Raw genomic sequence first — 15,952 nt, 5'->3', positions numbered from 1 at the left:
GGCGCTACGTCGCTAGTGATGAGTGTTGACTTGATCAATCTTAAGCTCCGTCGACTTAGCACGGCGAGGTTCTGGAACTCGCCATGGCTGCATGGTCTGTGTCCCCGCGACTTAGCACCGAGCATCTTTGCCATCTCCCGCAAGAAGAATTCCTCCCTCCAGCAAGCGCTTATCAACAACAACTGGATCTCCCTCATTGACACCTCCAATGGCCTATCACTTCCACATGTCCAACAGTTTACTTACCTATCTAAGATCTCTCTGATCCATGGCATTGAAGATTTCATCACTTGGAAATTCACCAAGGATGGATTGTACTCTGCTTCCTCGGCCTACAAGGCACAATTTGAGGGACTCACTTTGTCCTATCTCGTTCACTCAATATGGAGGGTCTGGGCTCCGCCATGATGCAAGTTCTTTGCTTGGCTAGTCCTTCAAAATAGGATTTGGACTTTGGATCGCCTTATACGTCATGGTTGGCCAAACTGTGGCCTCCGGCCACTTTGCAAGCAATGTCAGAAGTCGGCCGCCCATCTCCTCTTCCAATGCCGCTACACCACCCGCATTTGAAATCATATTCTTCCGTGGCTTGGCATGCATCACATTTCTACGACGGTTTGGCAGACGAGGGCTTCGGTGAGAGAATGGTGGAATGGCAACCTACATATTCGCCTTGGATCCCCTAAGGTGCTCGTCTCCTTGATGATGCTCATCTCATGGGAGATATGGGCGGAGCGTGACGCCAGGGTCTTTCGACACACGGCCATCCCTTCCATGGTCCTAATTAGTAAGATCAAAGAGGAGGTGTCTCTTTGGGCGGTGGCGGGTGCGAAGCGCATGAGTGTTTAATGCCGCGAGAGTAGACCTTTTTTGCCGCTTTGCTGCTCTTGTTCGAAACTTCCTTTCTTAATCAATGAAATGACAAATCTTTTGCCTTGTTTAAAAAAAATCTTAACCTCCGTGAATCCATTGCTTAGTTAATCATTTGATGACATGGCATTGCGTGTGAGCTAGCATTCTGATGAGGCTCATTCGCTCTCCACTACCCCAATGACAAGTCAGAATGAGGTGGCAGTCTACCACGATCAGACCACCCAATCCAGCAATGACATGTCAGACCACCAAAGCGCTCCCACAAACAACTTAATCAGTCCTGGCAGCATATCTCGGTGGTGCGAACCTTTCCAATCAATCTCCCAGACAGATCCTCGGAAATGTTTTCGTCGATCATGGCCCCCAGCCAGTCCCAAGCTTAGCTCGTTAAACCAAACTCTAATCTAGTCGACATCCGGTGGTCAGCTGGGGAGCGCACTGAGCTGCTGTGCCAATCAGGCCGCTCCAACCTTGTGTGATCATGCATGCCATCAGATATACTCCAGAATCCAGATTGACAGCTGCTCTCGCTCTCTGCTACCTTGTTGCCTTTATCAGACGTGCACGCACAATCGACGTCACGGTGTTGACCTGTAAGCTTGGATGGAGCTGTGCCGTCCTCGTCCACATGCTCGATCAGCTGGATTGGGTTCTGGAACGTCTCGGAGCAAGGAATATCGAAGTCGCGTGGCTCGTAGAGTCGCCACTCACCAACTTTGCCGATCCGTTAGTGGGAGCGAGTGGCAGGATTTTCTCCGGCATCCTGCCGACCTTGCTCACTCGATGCATGTGCGATGTATGTCTACTGTTTTTCTCCTGGGTGGTGGCATGATTTGTGAACCATATGCCATGCATGTGTATGTTTCCCCGATAGGCAGGCATCAGCTTGTGCGCGTGCATTTTCTGTGGCCGTGCTATCTGTATGTGCATTTTGTGTCAATGCCAAAGTATGAAACCCCCGATGATATTGTACGTACATATATCAGGAGATGGTCGTATCGATTTGACATAGCCATGCTCCAAAGACTACTGTGACCACTGACTTCCATTATGCTATAATTGATAAAATTAAGCCCAATAGATTTATGGTATCGTGAAAGTGGTTTTCAAGAAAAAATGATAAGCTCTTGAGTTTTAAAAAGTTTGCTATATCGAGGCGGAGGCCCAGTGGCGCCATCGATCTTTGCTTACGGCGCGTCGCTGATGGATGCAGGAGGAAGAAGATTTCAGACCTCTAAGAAATTGGATGTAATTTTGTTTTTCCCGCAAAGGGGGTGCTTGTAAAGACTTTGTGAGAGTAAGTGGTCGTCGGGCAGCCAGACTCCCTCCCGCGACCCGCTCCTAGGGTTCCCGCGCCACCGCCGCCGGCTCCCCCGCGCGGAGTCGCCGCCGCGGCCGGAGCCCGCCGTCGCAGCTAGCTCTCCCCCGCTCCCCTACCCCTCTCCCCTCTCCTCCCTCCCCCGTACCCCCGCGTCGCCTCCCCGAGCGAGGCGACCGGGGGCTTCTTCCCTGCTCCTCTCCAGTTCACCACCCTCGCCCCTGCCTCCTCCTGCCGCTGCCAGCGAGCGCGCCGGTCCTCGGTCGCGGGGAGCTGGCGGCGGCGGGCCTGCCTTTCCCTGCGCGCGGCACCACCCTGCTCGGACTATGGTTGCTGGTGGCGGTGCTCCTCGGCCGGCTTCGGTGCGGCCCGTTGGTGGAGGCGACACGGGTCCGGTGGCTCTAGACGCGGCGGTGCGGCCGTTGGCCGTGGGGTAGCGCGGTGGCGCTGTGGCTGGCGGCGCCCGCCCAGCCCAGATCTGGGCCCATCTGGGTTGGGGCGGGCTGGTGGCTCGGCGTTCGGCGGCGACATTCCCTGGTGGTGGTATGGTGGCGGCGGTCTCGGGCGGTGAGGACTCTGTTGGTCGGCGTGCTATAGCGTGGTGACAGGACTCTCTAGGTCGAGTGGGCCCGACCAGGCCGTCGTGGCCCGTCAAGTCCTCGCCACCGCGTCCGGTCGGCTCCGCTGCTGTGGTGGAGGCAGTCCCCTCCCTTCGGTCGAGTTGTGTTCGCTCCCGTGGCCGGTGTCTCCTCTCCATCTCCAGGTCTCGTGTTGACAGCTCTAGTGAAGCGGTGAGGGTTGTCCGGTAATCGTGGTGGCACAAGCTGATGGGTGGCTGCGAGGGTGGTGCATTTCGAAATGCCTGGGGTGGTGGTGGTGGTTGTGGGTCGGGAGAAACCCCTGTCGGCCTGTCCGGCACCGATGCGATGACGCATGCGGGCCCCGTCGGACCTTCCTGAGGGGCATCGGGTATACCCCTTCTCCACTATCCCTCGCGTACCGGGGGAAACCCTAGAACTTGTTTGGGCAACAGCGGCGGCATCGTCGCATTTCTCCTTGAAGGTGTTGCTTGGGGCGCGGCGCTTCGAGATGCTGGGAGCGTGGCTTCTTCGGAGGGTGCAACGGTTGCCTGTCTTCCTCTCTTCGTTGATCTACCGGTGTCGGCATTTATTTCTCTTTCTTCTTCTTGTTTTCTTTTGGGCTTATCTGTGATGCGGCCTCAGCAAGCTGGATGTATCGGGTGTTTGCTTTATAATATAAAGCGGGGGAAAACCCTTTATCGTAATAGTAAAGACTTTGTGATACTAAATATATGGTCTTGTGCTTTCTTTCAAAAAATAAAAGAGAAATAAAGGCATGTATCCGTATTGTGGTAGTGGTTCTACTTTGAGAGATCAATACCGGTCAGAAGATGCTCATTACCTCTCAAACATCGTTCATAATGTTCATGTGAATTTGATTTAGCGAGCATGGAATTTACATGTCAATTTGTTTCGCCAACATAAATATTCATGTGAAAATAAACCTATTGATTTTCATCATCCAAATTTTAGATAAAAATGAAAATAAATTACTCCCTCCGTTCCATAATATAAGAGCCTTTTTTCACACTACACTACTGTTAAAAACGCTCTTATATTATGGGACAGAGTGAGTGAATAAAGAAAGAGGAGACAAAATGGAAAAGCTGGGAAAACAAAGACTATATTAGAGGGAGGGGGGGGGGGGGGGGGGGTTTATTCAAAACAATAACAACTTTATAAATTTAGATATATAATTTAATTAAATACAAAAATGGGAAAGATATATTACTTAGAGTCATAAAGTGTAGAGAAAATGGAGGAAACTGAAACTTATACAATTTTTCAGGTCTCCCTTTTCAAATTTTCTAATAGTGTTGTCATATTGTATTTATATTATCACTATTACTGTTTTATAATTCCAGTTCCCTTATGGAGTGCATGTTTTTCATCTTTTAAATATAGTACTCCCTCCGTCCCACAATATAAGATCGTTTTTCAAGCTATGGGACAGAGGGAGTACTTTGTTTTCTATTTTCCATTTTATTTATTTACTGAATTTCTCCACTTTATAAAATGAAACCTTTGGCCACTAAGTAATGGGTAGCAAAATTTTGATATTCTAAAAATACTCCTTGGTATGGGTATGCAAGTTCCAAGTTTCCAAATCTAAACAGTACCGGAGATCAAAGTTTCTTGTGGTGAAACTTGCCCACCGGATTCAAGTCCTAAACTTGGCATATGTGGTCGCATTTTTTCAGATTTATTTTAGACGTCAACTACGGGGCATCTGTAGCGACTTTGTAAATTTTAAGATATGTCGGCTCATCTCTACGACATGCCCATAGGGGTAGGGCGTGCACACGAGTGTTTATAGGGGTGAGTGTGTGTGCGTGTATGCGATCATTTGCGTAGTACATCGTTTCTAAAAAATGTTTGAGAGTTGACTTAGAATATATCGAAAGCTTCCTTTTTTAACAGAGGGAGGAATCGAATTGTCATACATGTACAGGAGTTGTTGAGCATTCCCCACGTCCGTCCAAATGCACACCGCATTTTCCCGCTTGATAATGATAGAGAAGGCCACTAAGCTAATGAATCATCAGGTGCACGGGGTAGCTACCCAGGTTGCATGTCGACCCGCGCCTATAAATTGGGAGTGCATGCTGCTTCAGTACAAAGCAGAGCCACCAGCACATGCATGCATGCACACACAAAGGCGCATCAAGATTCCCATCCCAGCCGCTCTTCTCTGAGGGAGCATATCCCAGCCGTTGGGTGCGTGCAGTACTAGCTAGCAGTAGAGGTTAAGCATGGCCGTGAAGATGGCATCCGACGGCCTGTGGCAGGGCGAGAACCCTCTGGACTTCGCGCTGCCGCTCCTGGCGGTGCAGATAGCCGTCGTGCTCGTCGTCACGCAGGGCCTCGCCTTCGCCCTCAAGCCCCTACGCCAGCCTAGGGTCATCGCCGAGATCCTGGTATTCATATGCATATATCTATATGCTCCAACTCTTCTTTTATGTGTGTGTGTCTATACATAGAACATAATAACCTGAGTCCTTGATCATACTACATGACTTGACATCGGTTACAGTGGTATATATGCTCCCGAAAAGAAAGTCAGTAAGGCCTAGCGATGCATATTGCCCGAAATGTACTACTTCCTCCGGTCGAGTGTCAAAAACACTTTTATATTACGGAACAAACACGTATACACAATTAAATATACATAGCAGAGTCATGCCGTTTTTGGTCAGAAAAACAAAGTACCGCATAGGCATACTGATAGTATATGGAAATTGCCCAAAAGAAGGTAAATGAAAAAAGTGAGAAACCAGATTTTCACTTTAAGTGTACTCATTATTGTAGATAGTATGTTTTTCTTGCCGAGGTAGATAATAGATTTTGATTAGGGGGTAATCAGATATAGGAAACTAGCAGAGCAGAGAGATTAAGGGGTATGGTTCCTGCTAAAATTCTCAATCTTGGATCTGTGATTGTTTGGCTGAGATTGTACAGTAATTATTATGGATGGCTAAGATTGCTTGATTGGATCAAGCACTAAGATTCGCCAACATGCGGTGTGGTGAGCAATCTCCAAATCATTCCAGAGTAGAAGATGTTGGCGATCAATTCAGACCATGATCTGAAAATGACATGCAAAAAAATGACCGCCCGGTAATGCTGCACAATTGGTGCATATACTGTTGCATGTTGGCTAACACATCAATAATTGTGGACTCCCACGACCTGACGTTCTCAACCCTTTCTGCTGCCTTGCATGACATTCGTTTGACATCACACGATCCAGTGCACTAAGAATTTACCAGACGCGTTTTCTTACCTAGAATAGGCATGAGTCAACTATCGTGGAAGGATCCTGGATACACACTTTTTGAGATGCTAGACTAACGACTCAAGTTTTTCTTTCCCGGCAAAAATTAAAAGACTCGACTTTTCTGGTAGCTTTGCAATGCTGAGGTCAGCTTGAATTAGAATTCAAACGGTAATTGTTTTTGGCTCCCAAGCTCCATGTAGCTTTTTATTTTGATTTTTTTAAATTACCAGTTTTGAAGAAATAAAAAAACACCTTATATGTCAATGTGCGAATACAATATGCATGAGCAAAAAAAAAAGATAAGATGGTTTTATTTGTGAGCTGCACAAGAAACAAAATGTGATGAATATAAATTATTTTTTAACATATGAATATAAATTGTTAATGGTACTACTCTGTTGGTTATTTTAGATCAACATAGTTTTCTTAGGAATAATTGTACTTTTATGTAGGCTCCATTCGAAAATATTTTCCCAATCCATCATCTTTATAGTGCATTCTAACATGCAAAGGCGTGGCTGGGCCAGGCAGCCCATGCCATGGCCTGGACCGTGGAAAAAAAAACCTAGCCTGTATTTTAGAGGGTATAGTAACACATTTGGCATGTAATTTAGAGGGTATCACATGATATTACCAACTAGTTTTTTCTTATCTAGAGGTTGATTCGGTGGTTGTACATTTTTTTAAAATTAATATGTGCAACTTGAGGATTAAGGGTTAGAGATGTGCATTTTCCAAATCCACATTTCTAGACCCAAAGTTGCACAAAATTTGTGCTTCTCGGCTAGGCTTGATACTCGGTAGAAGTAACAAATACAGGTAATACTCCTAGATGCTTAGAAGTTGGATCAAAACTATATAAGCTTTTTTCAGATTGCTTGTAAATGTTTTTTTATAATTGCTTTTTTAGATCATTTTTTGATAATTGCTTGTAAATGCTTTGCATGTCTAATTTGCGCAGGGCGGCATCTTGCTCGGACCTTCGGCCCTGGGCCGGTGGGGCGCCTTCGGCCGCACGATCTTCCCGGAGTGGAGCACCCCCGCGCTAGACACCGTGTCGGGCCTCGGCCTGCTCCTCTTCCTCTTCCTGGTCGGCCTCGAGCTCGACTTCCGCGCCGTTCGCCGCGTGGGGCCCCGCAGCGTGGCCATCGCAGCGGCCGGCATCGTGCCTCCGCTGCTCGCCGCCGCCGGTATCGTGCCGCTCCTCGACCTCGCCATCCCGGCGCCCCGCCAAGCCTCATACCTCTCGCTGTGCGTGTTCCTCGGCGCCGCGCTCTCGGTGACCGCTCTCCCCGTGCTCGCCTGCATCCTCAAGGAGCTCGGCCTCCTCGGAGTGCCCTTCGGCGAGACCGCCATGGCCGCCGCCGCCGTGAACGACGTCTTCGCGTGGACGCTCCTCGCCCTCGCTCTCGCCGTGTCCGGCGGTGGCCGCGAGCCGAAGGGGCCCCCTCTCGCGCCGGTCTACATCCTCTCGTCGGGCGCCGTCTTCGTGGCGTTCACGTTCTTCGCGCTCCGCCCTCTCATGGCGCGCCTGGCGCGCCGCGCAGGCCCCTGCAGCTCGGACGGTAACCTGGCCTGCTCATGCGCCGTCGCGTGCGCGCTCCTAGCGGGCGCCGTGACCGACGCCATCGGCGTGCACCCCGTCTTCGGCGCGTTCATGTTCGGGCTGGCCATGCCCCGTGAGGACGGCTTCGCGGAGCGCATCGGCGAGAAGGTGACGCCGCTGGTGTCCGGGCTGATGCTGCCGCTCTATTTCGCCACGAGCGGACTGCACACGAATGTGGACAACGTCCAGGGCGTGGCCGCGTGGGGGATGGTGGTGCTGGTGGTGGCCGTGGCCGTGGTGGGGAAGTTCACCGGAACGTTCGCGGTGGCAGTCGACGGGACCGGCATGGGCAGGCGCGAGGCGGCCGCCCTCGGCGTGGCCATGAGCGCCAAGGGTCTCGTGGAGCTCATCGTGCTCAACATCGGCAAGGAGAAGAAGGTGAGTACTACCTGTATACACACGGACGTTGTAAATGTAATTATCAGTCGTTAGTACTTATACGTACGGGGACTCACGGCCGGGCTCATGCGCGTGCAGGTGCTGGACGACACGACGTTCGCCATCTTCGTGATCATGGCGCTGACGACCACGGTGATCGCGACGCCGCTCATGACGGCGCTCTACCGGCATCAGTCGACGGCCACCACGCCGGAGATCGATGGGATGGAGCTCAAAGGAGGCGACGCTTGCCCGGCATAAACTCAGGGATTATCGATCGGTCATACTCCATACTTTGGCAGTGATACTCGCTGCGAAATATGCACCTATGTTGTGTGTGTGTGTGTGTGTGTTCAACTGTTCATGCATGTACTGAAGTAGGAGAGCTACGAGGTCAGGCAGGCAGGTGTTGCTCTGTTTTCTTCTTCTTGTTGTGGCTATCAGCTATCCCTGAGCGATAGCCATGTGCCGTAGCACTACCAAACCTCGAAATGTATCATTTTGGGTTTACCCATGTGATGTTATTAATTAACTCTGAATGATATCACCCTTTGGTCTTGTTCCAGTAACAGAAGGCTAGTGGCAAGTTGTGACATCCAATGAACACACGAATTACCAACTCTTGGCTAATACTAGGCTTCAAGAGATCATTCCCAGCTTAGTGATGCAACTGAATCAATATGGTTTCCTCAAGGAGATGTCCATTCAAGACCGTGTTGCTTGGGCGTTTGAGTTCTTGCATCGGTCACAAGTCAAGAGACCAAATCGTGGTTTAAAAACTTGATTTTGTGGAAGCCTTTGACAAGGTAGAACATAATGCTATCCTAGAAATTCTCAAGGCAAAAGGTTTTGGAAATAGGTCGATTGACTGGATTCATGCCATCTTAAAACACTTGGCTCCTCTGTGCTCTTAAATGGGGTTCCTAGGAAAAAGTTCTACTAGGCCTCGGGCAAGAAGCAGGCGATTTTGAATAGAGCAATGAATCTTGGCATCTTGCAACGGCCTCTTAATGTTCCCGGCCACACTGTGTTTCCTATAGTTTAGTGTGCAGATGCTACTTTAATAATTCTTCCTGCTGATTATAGGCATTTGATTTACTTGAATGCACCGGTGCGGTCTTTTGCTGATTCCACTGGTCTCAAGGTTAACTACCACGAATCAAATTTGATTCCCATTAACATTGAGGAGGAAAATGTGGAATTCTTTACCAATGCTATGAGTTGCAGAAGGGGCTTCTTCCATTTTACTCCCTTTGTTTATCTTGGTCTACCTCTTGGGCTAACAAAGCCCAGAGTGGAGCACTATATGCCCATTGTGTCTAGAATTGAAAGAAGATTGGCAGGTATTTCTTGTTACTTAACCTTTGGATGCAAGTTACTAATGGTTAAAGTTGTCCTTGTGCGAGTTGCGGAAACATCTTAGCCTCGGTACGAGGGGACGTGCTGCATGTTATAGGCAGGGGCGCAACAACCCTAAGGCGCATACAGATTGATAGTTTGGAGATCTAACATGAGACTTGGAGAGGAAGATATATAATAGGTTACAACAGATAAATATGAATCAACTACCTAGCTTATCTCTACCAATATCCTAGGGATCCTGGTGCGGCTGAATGACTCCTGGTGCGGCTTAATGAGGCAACGTGACAGGTTGTTTAACACCCTCCCTTAATCAGAACTTCATCAAGTTGAGATTGTGCTTGAAGTCTTCAAAGCTTCTTGTAGGCAAAGGTTTTGTGAATCCATCTGCAATTTGATCTTTGGAATGCACAAACCGAATGTCAAGTTGCTTCTTCGCAACTCTTTCTCTCACAAAGTGAAAGTCTATCTCAATATGCTTTGTTCTGTATGAAAAACTGGATTAGCAGACAAGTATGTAGCACCCAGGTTATCACCCCATAAACATGGATCTTGGGTGCTTTTAACACCAAGTTCCCTTAAGATGGATTGTATCGAGATAATCTCTGTTGTGGCATTTGCTAATGCCTTATATTCTGCCTCTGTACTAGACCTGGAGACAGTAGCTTGCTTTCTTGCACACCATGATATCAAGTTGGGACCAAAGAATACTGCAAATCCACTAGTAGACCTCCTATCATCCAGGCATCCTGCCCAATCAGAGTCTGAAAAGGCACTCACAAGTGTAGATGGGGACTTGCTGAAATTCAGACCAACATTAAGAGTGTTCTTGACATATCTAACAATACGTTTTGCAGCAGTCCAATGAACTGTAGTGGGTGCATGAAGAAATTGGCAAACTTTGTTAACAACAAAAGAGATATCAGGCCTAATAAGTGTCAAGTATTGAAGGGCAACTACTAGAATTCTGTACTTTGTACTATCATCTTGACTTAGAAGCTGCCCTCTACAAGGGACAATTTTTCTGAACTTGACAAAGGAGTGGGTGAGGGTTTACAACCTTGCAGACCAGACTTCTTTACTAGATTTGCTGCATATTTCTCCTGGGATAGATGAAGTCCATCCTCATGTTTCTTCACCTCAATCCCTAGGAAATAGTGGAAGTCTTTGATACGTCTCCAACGTATCTATAATTTTTGATTGCTCCATGCTATATTATCTTCTATTTTGGACATTATTGGGCTTTATTATACACTTTTATATTATTTTTGGGACTAACCTATTAACCGGAGGCCCAACCCAGAATTGCTGTTTTTTTTCCTATTTCAGAGTTTCGCAGAAAAAGAATATCAAACGGAGTCCAAACGGAATGAAACCTTCGGGAACGTGATTTTCGGAACGAACGTGATCCAGAGGACTTGGACCCTACGTCAAGACATCAAACAGGAGGCCACGAGGTAGGGGGGCGCACCTACCCCCCCAGGCGCGCCCTCCACCCTCGTGGGCCCCCTGTTGCTCCACCGACGTACTCCTTCCTCCTATATATACCTACATACCCCCAAACTACCAGATATGGAGCCAAAAACCTAATTCCACCGCCGCAACCTTCTGTACCCATGAGATCCCATCTTGGGGCCTGTTCCGGAGCTCCGCCGGAGGGGGCATCGATCACGGAGGGCTTCTACATCAACACCATAGCCTCTCCGATGATGTGTGAGTAGTTTACCTCAGACCTTCGGGTCCATAGTTATTAGCTAGATGGCTTCTTCTCTCTTTTTGGATCTCAATACAATGTTCTCCCCCTCTCTTGTGGAGATCTATTCGATGTAATCTTCTTTTGCGGTGTGTTTGTTGAGACCGATGAATTGTGGGTTTATGATCAAGTTTATCTATGAACACTATTTGAATCTTCTGAATTCTTTTATGTATGATTGGTTATCTTTGCAAGTCTCTTCGAATTATCAGTTTGGTTTGGCCTACTAGATTGATCTTTCTTGCAATGGGAGAAGTGCTTAGCTTTGGGTTCAATCTTGCGGTGTCCTTTCCCAGTGAAAGTAGGGACAGCAAGGCACGTATTGTATTGTTGCCATCGAGGATAACAAGATGGGGTTTATATCATATTGCATGAGTTTATCCCTGTACATCATGTCATCTTGCTTAAAGCATTACTCTGTTCTTATGAACTTAATACTCTAGATGCATGCTGGATAGCGGTCGATGTGTGGAGTAATAGTAGTAGATGCAGGCAGGAGTCGGTCTACTTGTCTCGGACGTGATGCCTATATACATGATCATACCTAGATATTCTCATAACTATGCTCAATTCTGTCAATTGATCAACAGTAATTTGTTCACCCACCGTAAATACTTATGCTCTTGAGAGAAACCACTAGTGAAACCTATGCCCCCCGGGTCTATTTTCCATCATATTAATCTCCCGACAACAAGCTATTTCTGGCGCCGTTTTTATTTTGTTTTCTTTACTTTGCATCTTTATCATAAAAATACCAAAAATATTATCTTATCATATCTTTCAGATCTCACTCTCGTAAGTGACCGTGTAGGGATTGACAACCCCTTATCGCGTTGGTTGCGATGATTTATTTGTTTGTGTAGGTGCGAGGGACTCGTGCGTGGCCTCCTACTGGATTGATACCTTGGTTCTCAAAAACTGAGGGAAATACTTACGCTACTTTGCTGCATCACCCTTTCCTCTTCAAGGGAAAACCAACGCAGTGCTCAAGAGGTAGCAAGAAGGATTTCTGGCGCCGTTGCTGGGGAGTCTACGCAAAAGTCAACATACCAAGTACCCATCACAAACCCTTATCTCCCGCATTACATTATTTGCCATTCGCCTCTCGTTTTCCTTTCCCCCACTTCACCCTTGCCGTTTTATTCGCCCTCTCTTTTCCGTTCGTCCTTTTGTTTGCTCGTGTTGCCATGTGACTTCTATATGCTTGCATCTTTGCTTGCTGAAAATCTATTGATATGGATCCACTTAAAGTGTTCTACTTGGATCATCTTCGATCCTTATGCGCTCGTGCTGAAACCCCAACTAGCCTAGTTGATGGGAAATCTTTAGATGAGCATGCTCATTTTGTGCGTCATCGTTTGTCTGAAAAAGGGAAGCTCTTATGGTATCATATAAATAGTTTGCTATGCTATGTTTGCAATCTTTGTGAAATTTGTAATTTTACTTGTTGCTCTAAGAACCCTAAAAAACACCTTCCCTACCTATGTGAGTTCAATGACAATGAAATCTTATCTTCTTATGCAAAGGGTGTTTATAGTTACTATGATATCGAACAAATTGAAGAATTTGTCGTTTTTAAGGGTACTCATTAAGTTGCTTCTTTGATTGAAAAGTATGATTTTACTCTCAACAAATCTGAAAATTCCGTCATACTTAAATATTGCAATGAAAACTTTGCTCATAATGTCTATGTCCAAGAATTTATTGAAAGAATGACCGTTGCTTTGGAAGAAAATAATGATATGCATGAATCTATAGATAATGATGATTCTGATGATTTGATTGAAATATCCCTTGATGAACATGATGCTTACTATTCTTGTGGCCATGATGCCAATATTTATGAGGATGAATTTGCTATAGTCCCTTATGTTAAACATGAGATCGTTGCTATTGCACCCATACTTGTTAGTTCCTTCGATGAAAAGCATGATTGCAATGATGTTACTATAAATTCTCTTGATGTCAATTGTGCTAATAATATGCAAAACCCTAAGCTTGGGGATGCTAGTTTTGCTATGTCTACTACTTTTTGCAATGATCATGATTGGGGTGATTCTTCTTATGATCTTGAAAATTTATTTAAGCCCCATGATGAATATGAGATTGATAATAGTGTTTGCAATAATATTGAAAGTGGGTTTGGAAGAATGTCAACTTTAGATCCCACATATTTGGATTTTGATCAATCTTATGAAATTTTTGATAAAAGTGGGCTTGGAGAGGTCATGGCTTTAGTTAATGTTAATCCCACTATTTTGGAAGAGTGTCAACTTCGCATGCATGTGGATCATGTTGAGAATATGTTATGTGATAGATATTTTGTTGAATTTGCTTATGATCCCACATGTAATTATTATGAGAGAGGAAAATATATTTGTAGAAATTTTCATGTTACTAATCTACCTCTCATCATGTTGAGATCGCTATTGTTTCCTTCCTCTTCCTCGCATATGCTAGTTTTTGCTTGCTATGATCATTTGTTTACTTATAAAATGCCTATGCATAGGAAGTATGTTAGACTTAGACGTGTTTATCACGTGTTTTATGATGCTCTCTTTGTGCTTCAATTCTTGTCTTTGATGTGAGCATCGTTAAATTTATCAATGCCTAGCTAGGGGCGTTAAACGATAGCGCTTGTTGGGAGGCAACCCAATTTTATTTTTAGTTTTTTTTGCTTTTTGCTTCTGTTTAGGAATAAATATTTGTTCTAGCCTCTTGTTAGATTTGTTCTTATGTTTTAATTAGTGTTTGTGCCAAGTTAAACCTATAGGATCTTCTTGGATGATAGTTATTTGATCTTGCTGTAAATTCCAGAAACTTTCTGTTCACGAGAACAATTGTTAAAAATCACCAGAACGTGATAAAATATTGATTCCAATTTCTGCTGATCAATAAAAAAAATTGCTAGGTCGTCCTATTTTGCCTGAATTTTTGGAGTTCCAGAAGTTTGCGTTAGTTACAGATTACTACAGACTGTTCTGTTTTTGACAGATTCTGTTTTTCGTGTGTTGTTTGCTTATTTTGATGAATCTATGGCTAGTAAAATAGTTTATAAACCATAGAGAAGTTGGAATACAGTAGGTTTAACACCAATATAAATAAAGAATGAGTTCATTACAGTACCTTGAAGTGGTCTTTTGTTTTCTTTCGCTAACGGAGCTCACGAGATTTTCTGCTGAGTTTTGTGTTGTGAAGTTTTCAAGTTTGGGTGAAAGATTTGATGGATTATGGAACAAGGAGTGGCAAGAGCCTAAGCTTGGGGATGCCCATGGAACCCCCCAAGATAATCTAAGGACACCTAAAAGCCAAAGCCTGGGGATGCCCCGGAAGGCATCCCCTCTTTCGTCTACTTCCATCGGTAACTTTACTTGGAGCTATATTTTTATTCACCACATGATATGTGTTTTGCTTGGAGCGTCTTGTATTATTTGAGTCTTTATTTTTTAGTTTACCACAATCATCTTTGCTGTACACACCTTTTGAGAGAGACACACATGATTCAGAAATTATTAGAATACTCTATGTGCTTCACTTATATCTTTTGAGTTATATAGTTCTTGCTCTAGTACTTCACTTATATCTTTTAGAGCACGGTGGTGGATTTGTTTTATAGAAACTATTGATCTCTCATGATTCACTTAGATTATTTTGAGATTCTTAAGTAGCATGGTAATTTTCTTAAATAATCCTAATATGCTAGGTATTCAAGATTAGTAAAATCTTTCTTTAGAGTGTGATGAATACTAAGAGAAGTTTGATGCTTGATGATTGTTTTGAGACATGGAGGTAGTGATATCAAAGTTGTGCTAGTTGAGTAGTTGTGAATTTGAGAAATACTTGTGTTGAAGTTTTCAAGTCCCGTAGCATGCACGTATGGTAAACGTTATGTAACAAATTTGAAACATGAGGTGTTCTTTGATTGTCCTCCTTATGAGTGGCGGTCGGGGACGAGCGATGGTCTTTTCCTACCAATCTATCCCCCTAGGAGCATGCACATAATGCTTGGTTTTTGATGACTTGTAGATTTTTGCAATAAGTATGTGAGTTCTTTATGACTAATGTTGAGTCCATGGATTATACGCACTCTCACCTTTCCATCTTTGCTAGCCTCTTCGGTACCGTGCATTGCCCTTTCTCACATTGAGAGTTGGTGCAAACTTCGCCGGTGCATCCAAACCCCGTGATATGATATGCTCTTTCACACATAAACCTCCTTATATCTTCCTCAAAACAGCCACCATACCTACCTATTATGGCATTTCCATAGCCATTCCGAGATATATTGCCATGCAACTTTCCACCATTCCGTTAATCATGACACGTTCATCATTGTCATATTGCTTTGCATGATCATGTAGTTGACATAGTATTTGTGGCAAAGCCACTGTTCATAATTCTTTCATACATGTCACTCTTGGTTCATTGCATATCCCGGTACACCGCCGGAGGCATTCATATGAGTCATACTTTGTTCTATTATCGAGTTGTAATCATTGAGTTGTAAATAAATAGAAGTGTGATGATCATCATTTTCTAGAGCATTGTCCCAAGTGAGGAATAAAAAAATAGAAAGGCCATAAAAAAAGAGAAGGCCCAAAAAAAGAAAAAAAATGAGAGAAAAAGAGAGAAGGGACAATGTTACTATCCTTTTACCACACTTGTGCTTCAAAGTAGCACCATAATCTTCATGATAGAGAGTCTCTTGTTTTGTCACTTTCATATACTAGTGGGAATTTTTCATTATAGAACTTGGCTTGTATATTCCAACAATGGGCCTCCTCAAGTGCCCTAGGTCTTCGTGAGC

At 45.1% G+C, this 15,952-nt stretch overlaps 1 protein-coding gene across 1 annotated transcript; it reads left to right on the top strand.

Moving 5' to 3' along the window:
* Nucleotides 1–4,875: 4,875 nt before the first annotated feature.
* LOC109733369 (cation/H(+) antiporter 20-like) lies at nt 4,876–8,602 on the top strand. The gene is made up of 3 exons (XM_073497686.1): nt 4,876–5,189; nt 7,011–8,033; nt 8,133–8,602. Exons 1-3 carry the CDS (start codon nt 5,025–5,027, stop codon nt 8,292–8,294), a joined length of 1,350 nt encoding a protein of 449 aa, XP_073353787.1. The 5' UTR covers nt 4,876–5,024; the 3' UTR covers nt 8,295–8,602.
* The last annotated feature ends 7,350 nt before the right edge of the window (nt 8,603–15,952 follow it).

The sequence above is a fragment of the Aegilops tauschii genome, chromosome 1 (assembly GCF_002575655.3).
Source record: "Aegilops tauschii subsp. strangulata cultivar AL8/78 chromosome 1, Aet v6.0, whole genome shotgun sequence".
NCBI lineage: Eukaryota > Viridiplantae > Streptophyta > Magnoliopsida > Poales > Poaceae > Aegilops > Aegilops tauschii.
The sequence above is the reverse complement of the archived record's forward strand: the minus strand, read 5'-3'. Positions and strand labels throughout refer to the sequence as shown.

Excerpts from the sequence above, each read along its gene's own strand:
- LOC109733369 (XM_073497686.1), top strand. The coding sequence starts at position 5,025 with ATGGCCGTGAAGATGGCATCCGACGGCCTGTGGCAGGGCGAGAACCCT. Across the intron at positions 5,190-7,010 it reads GGGTCATCGCCGAGATCCTG|GGCGGCATCTTGCTCGGACC; the intron begins GTATTCATATGC and ends TAATTTGCGCAG. Across the intron at positions 8,034-8,132 it reads ACATCGGCAAGGAGAAGAAG|GTGCTGGACGACACGACGTT; the intron begins GTGAGTACTACC and ends ATGCGCGTGCAG.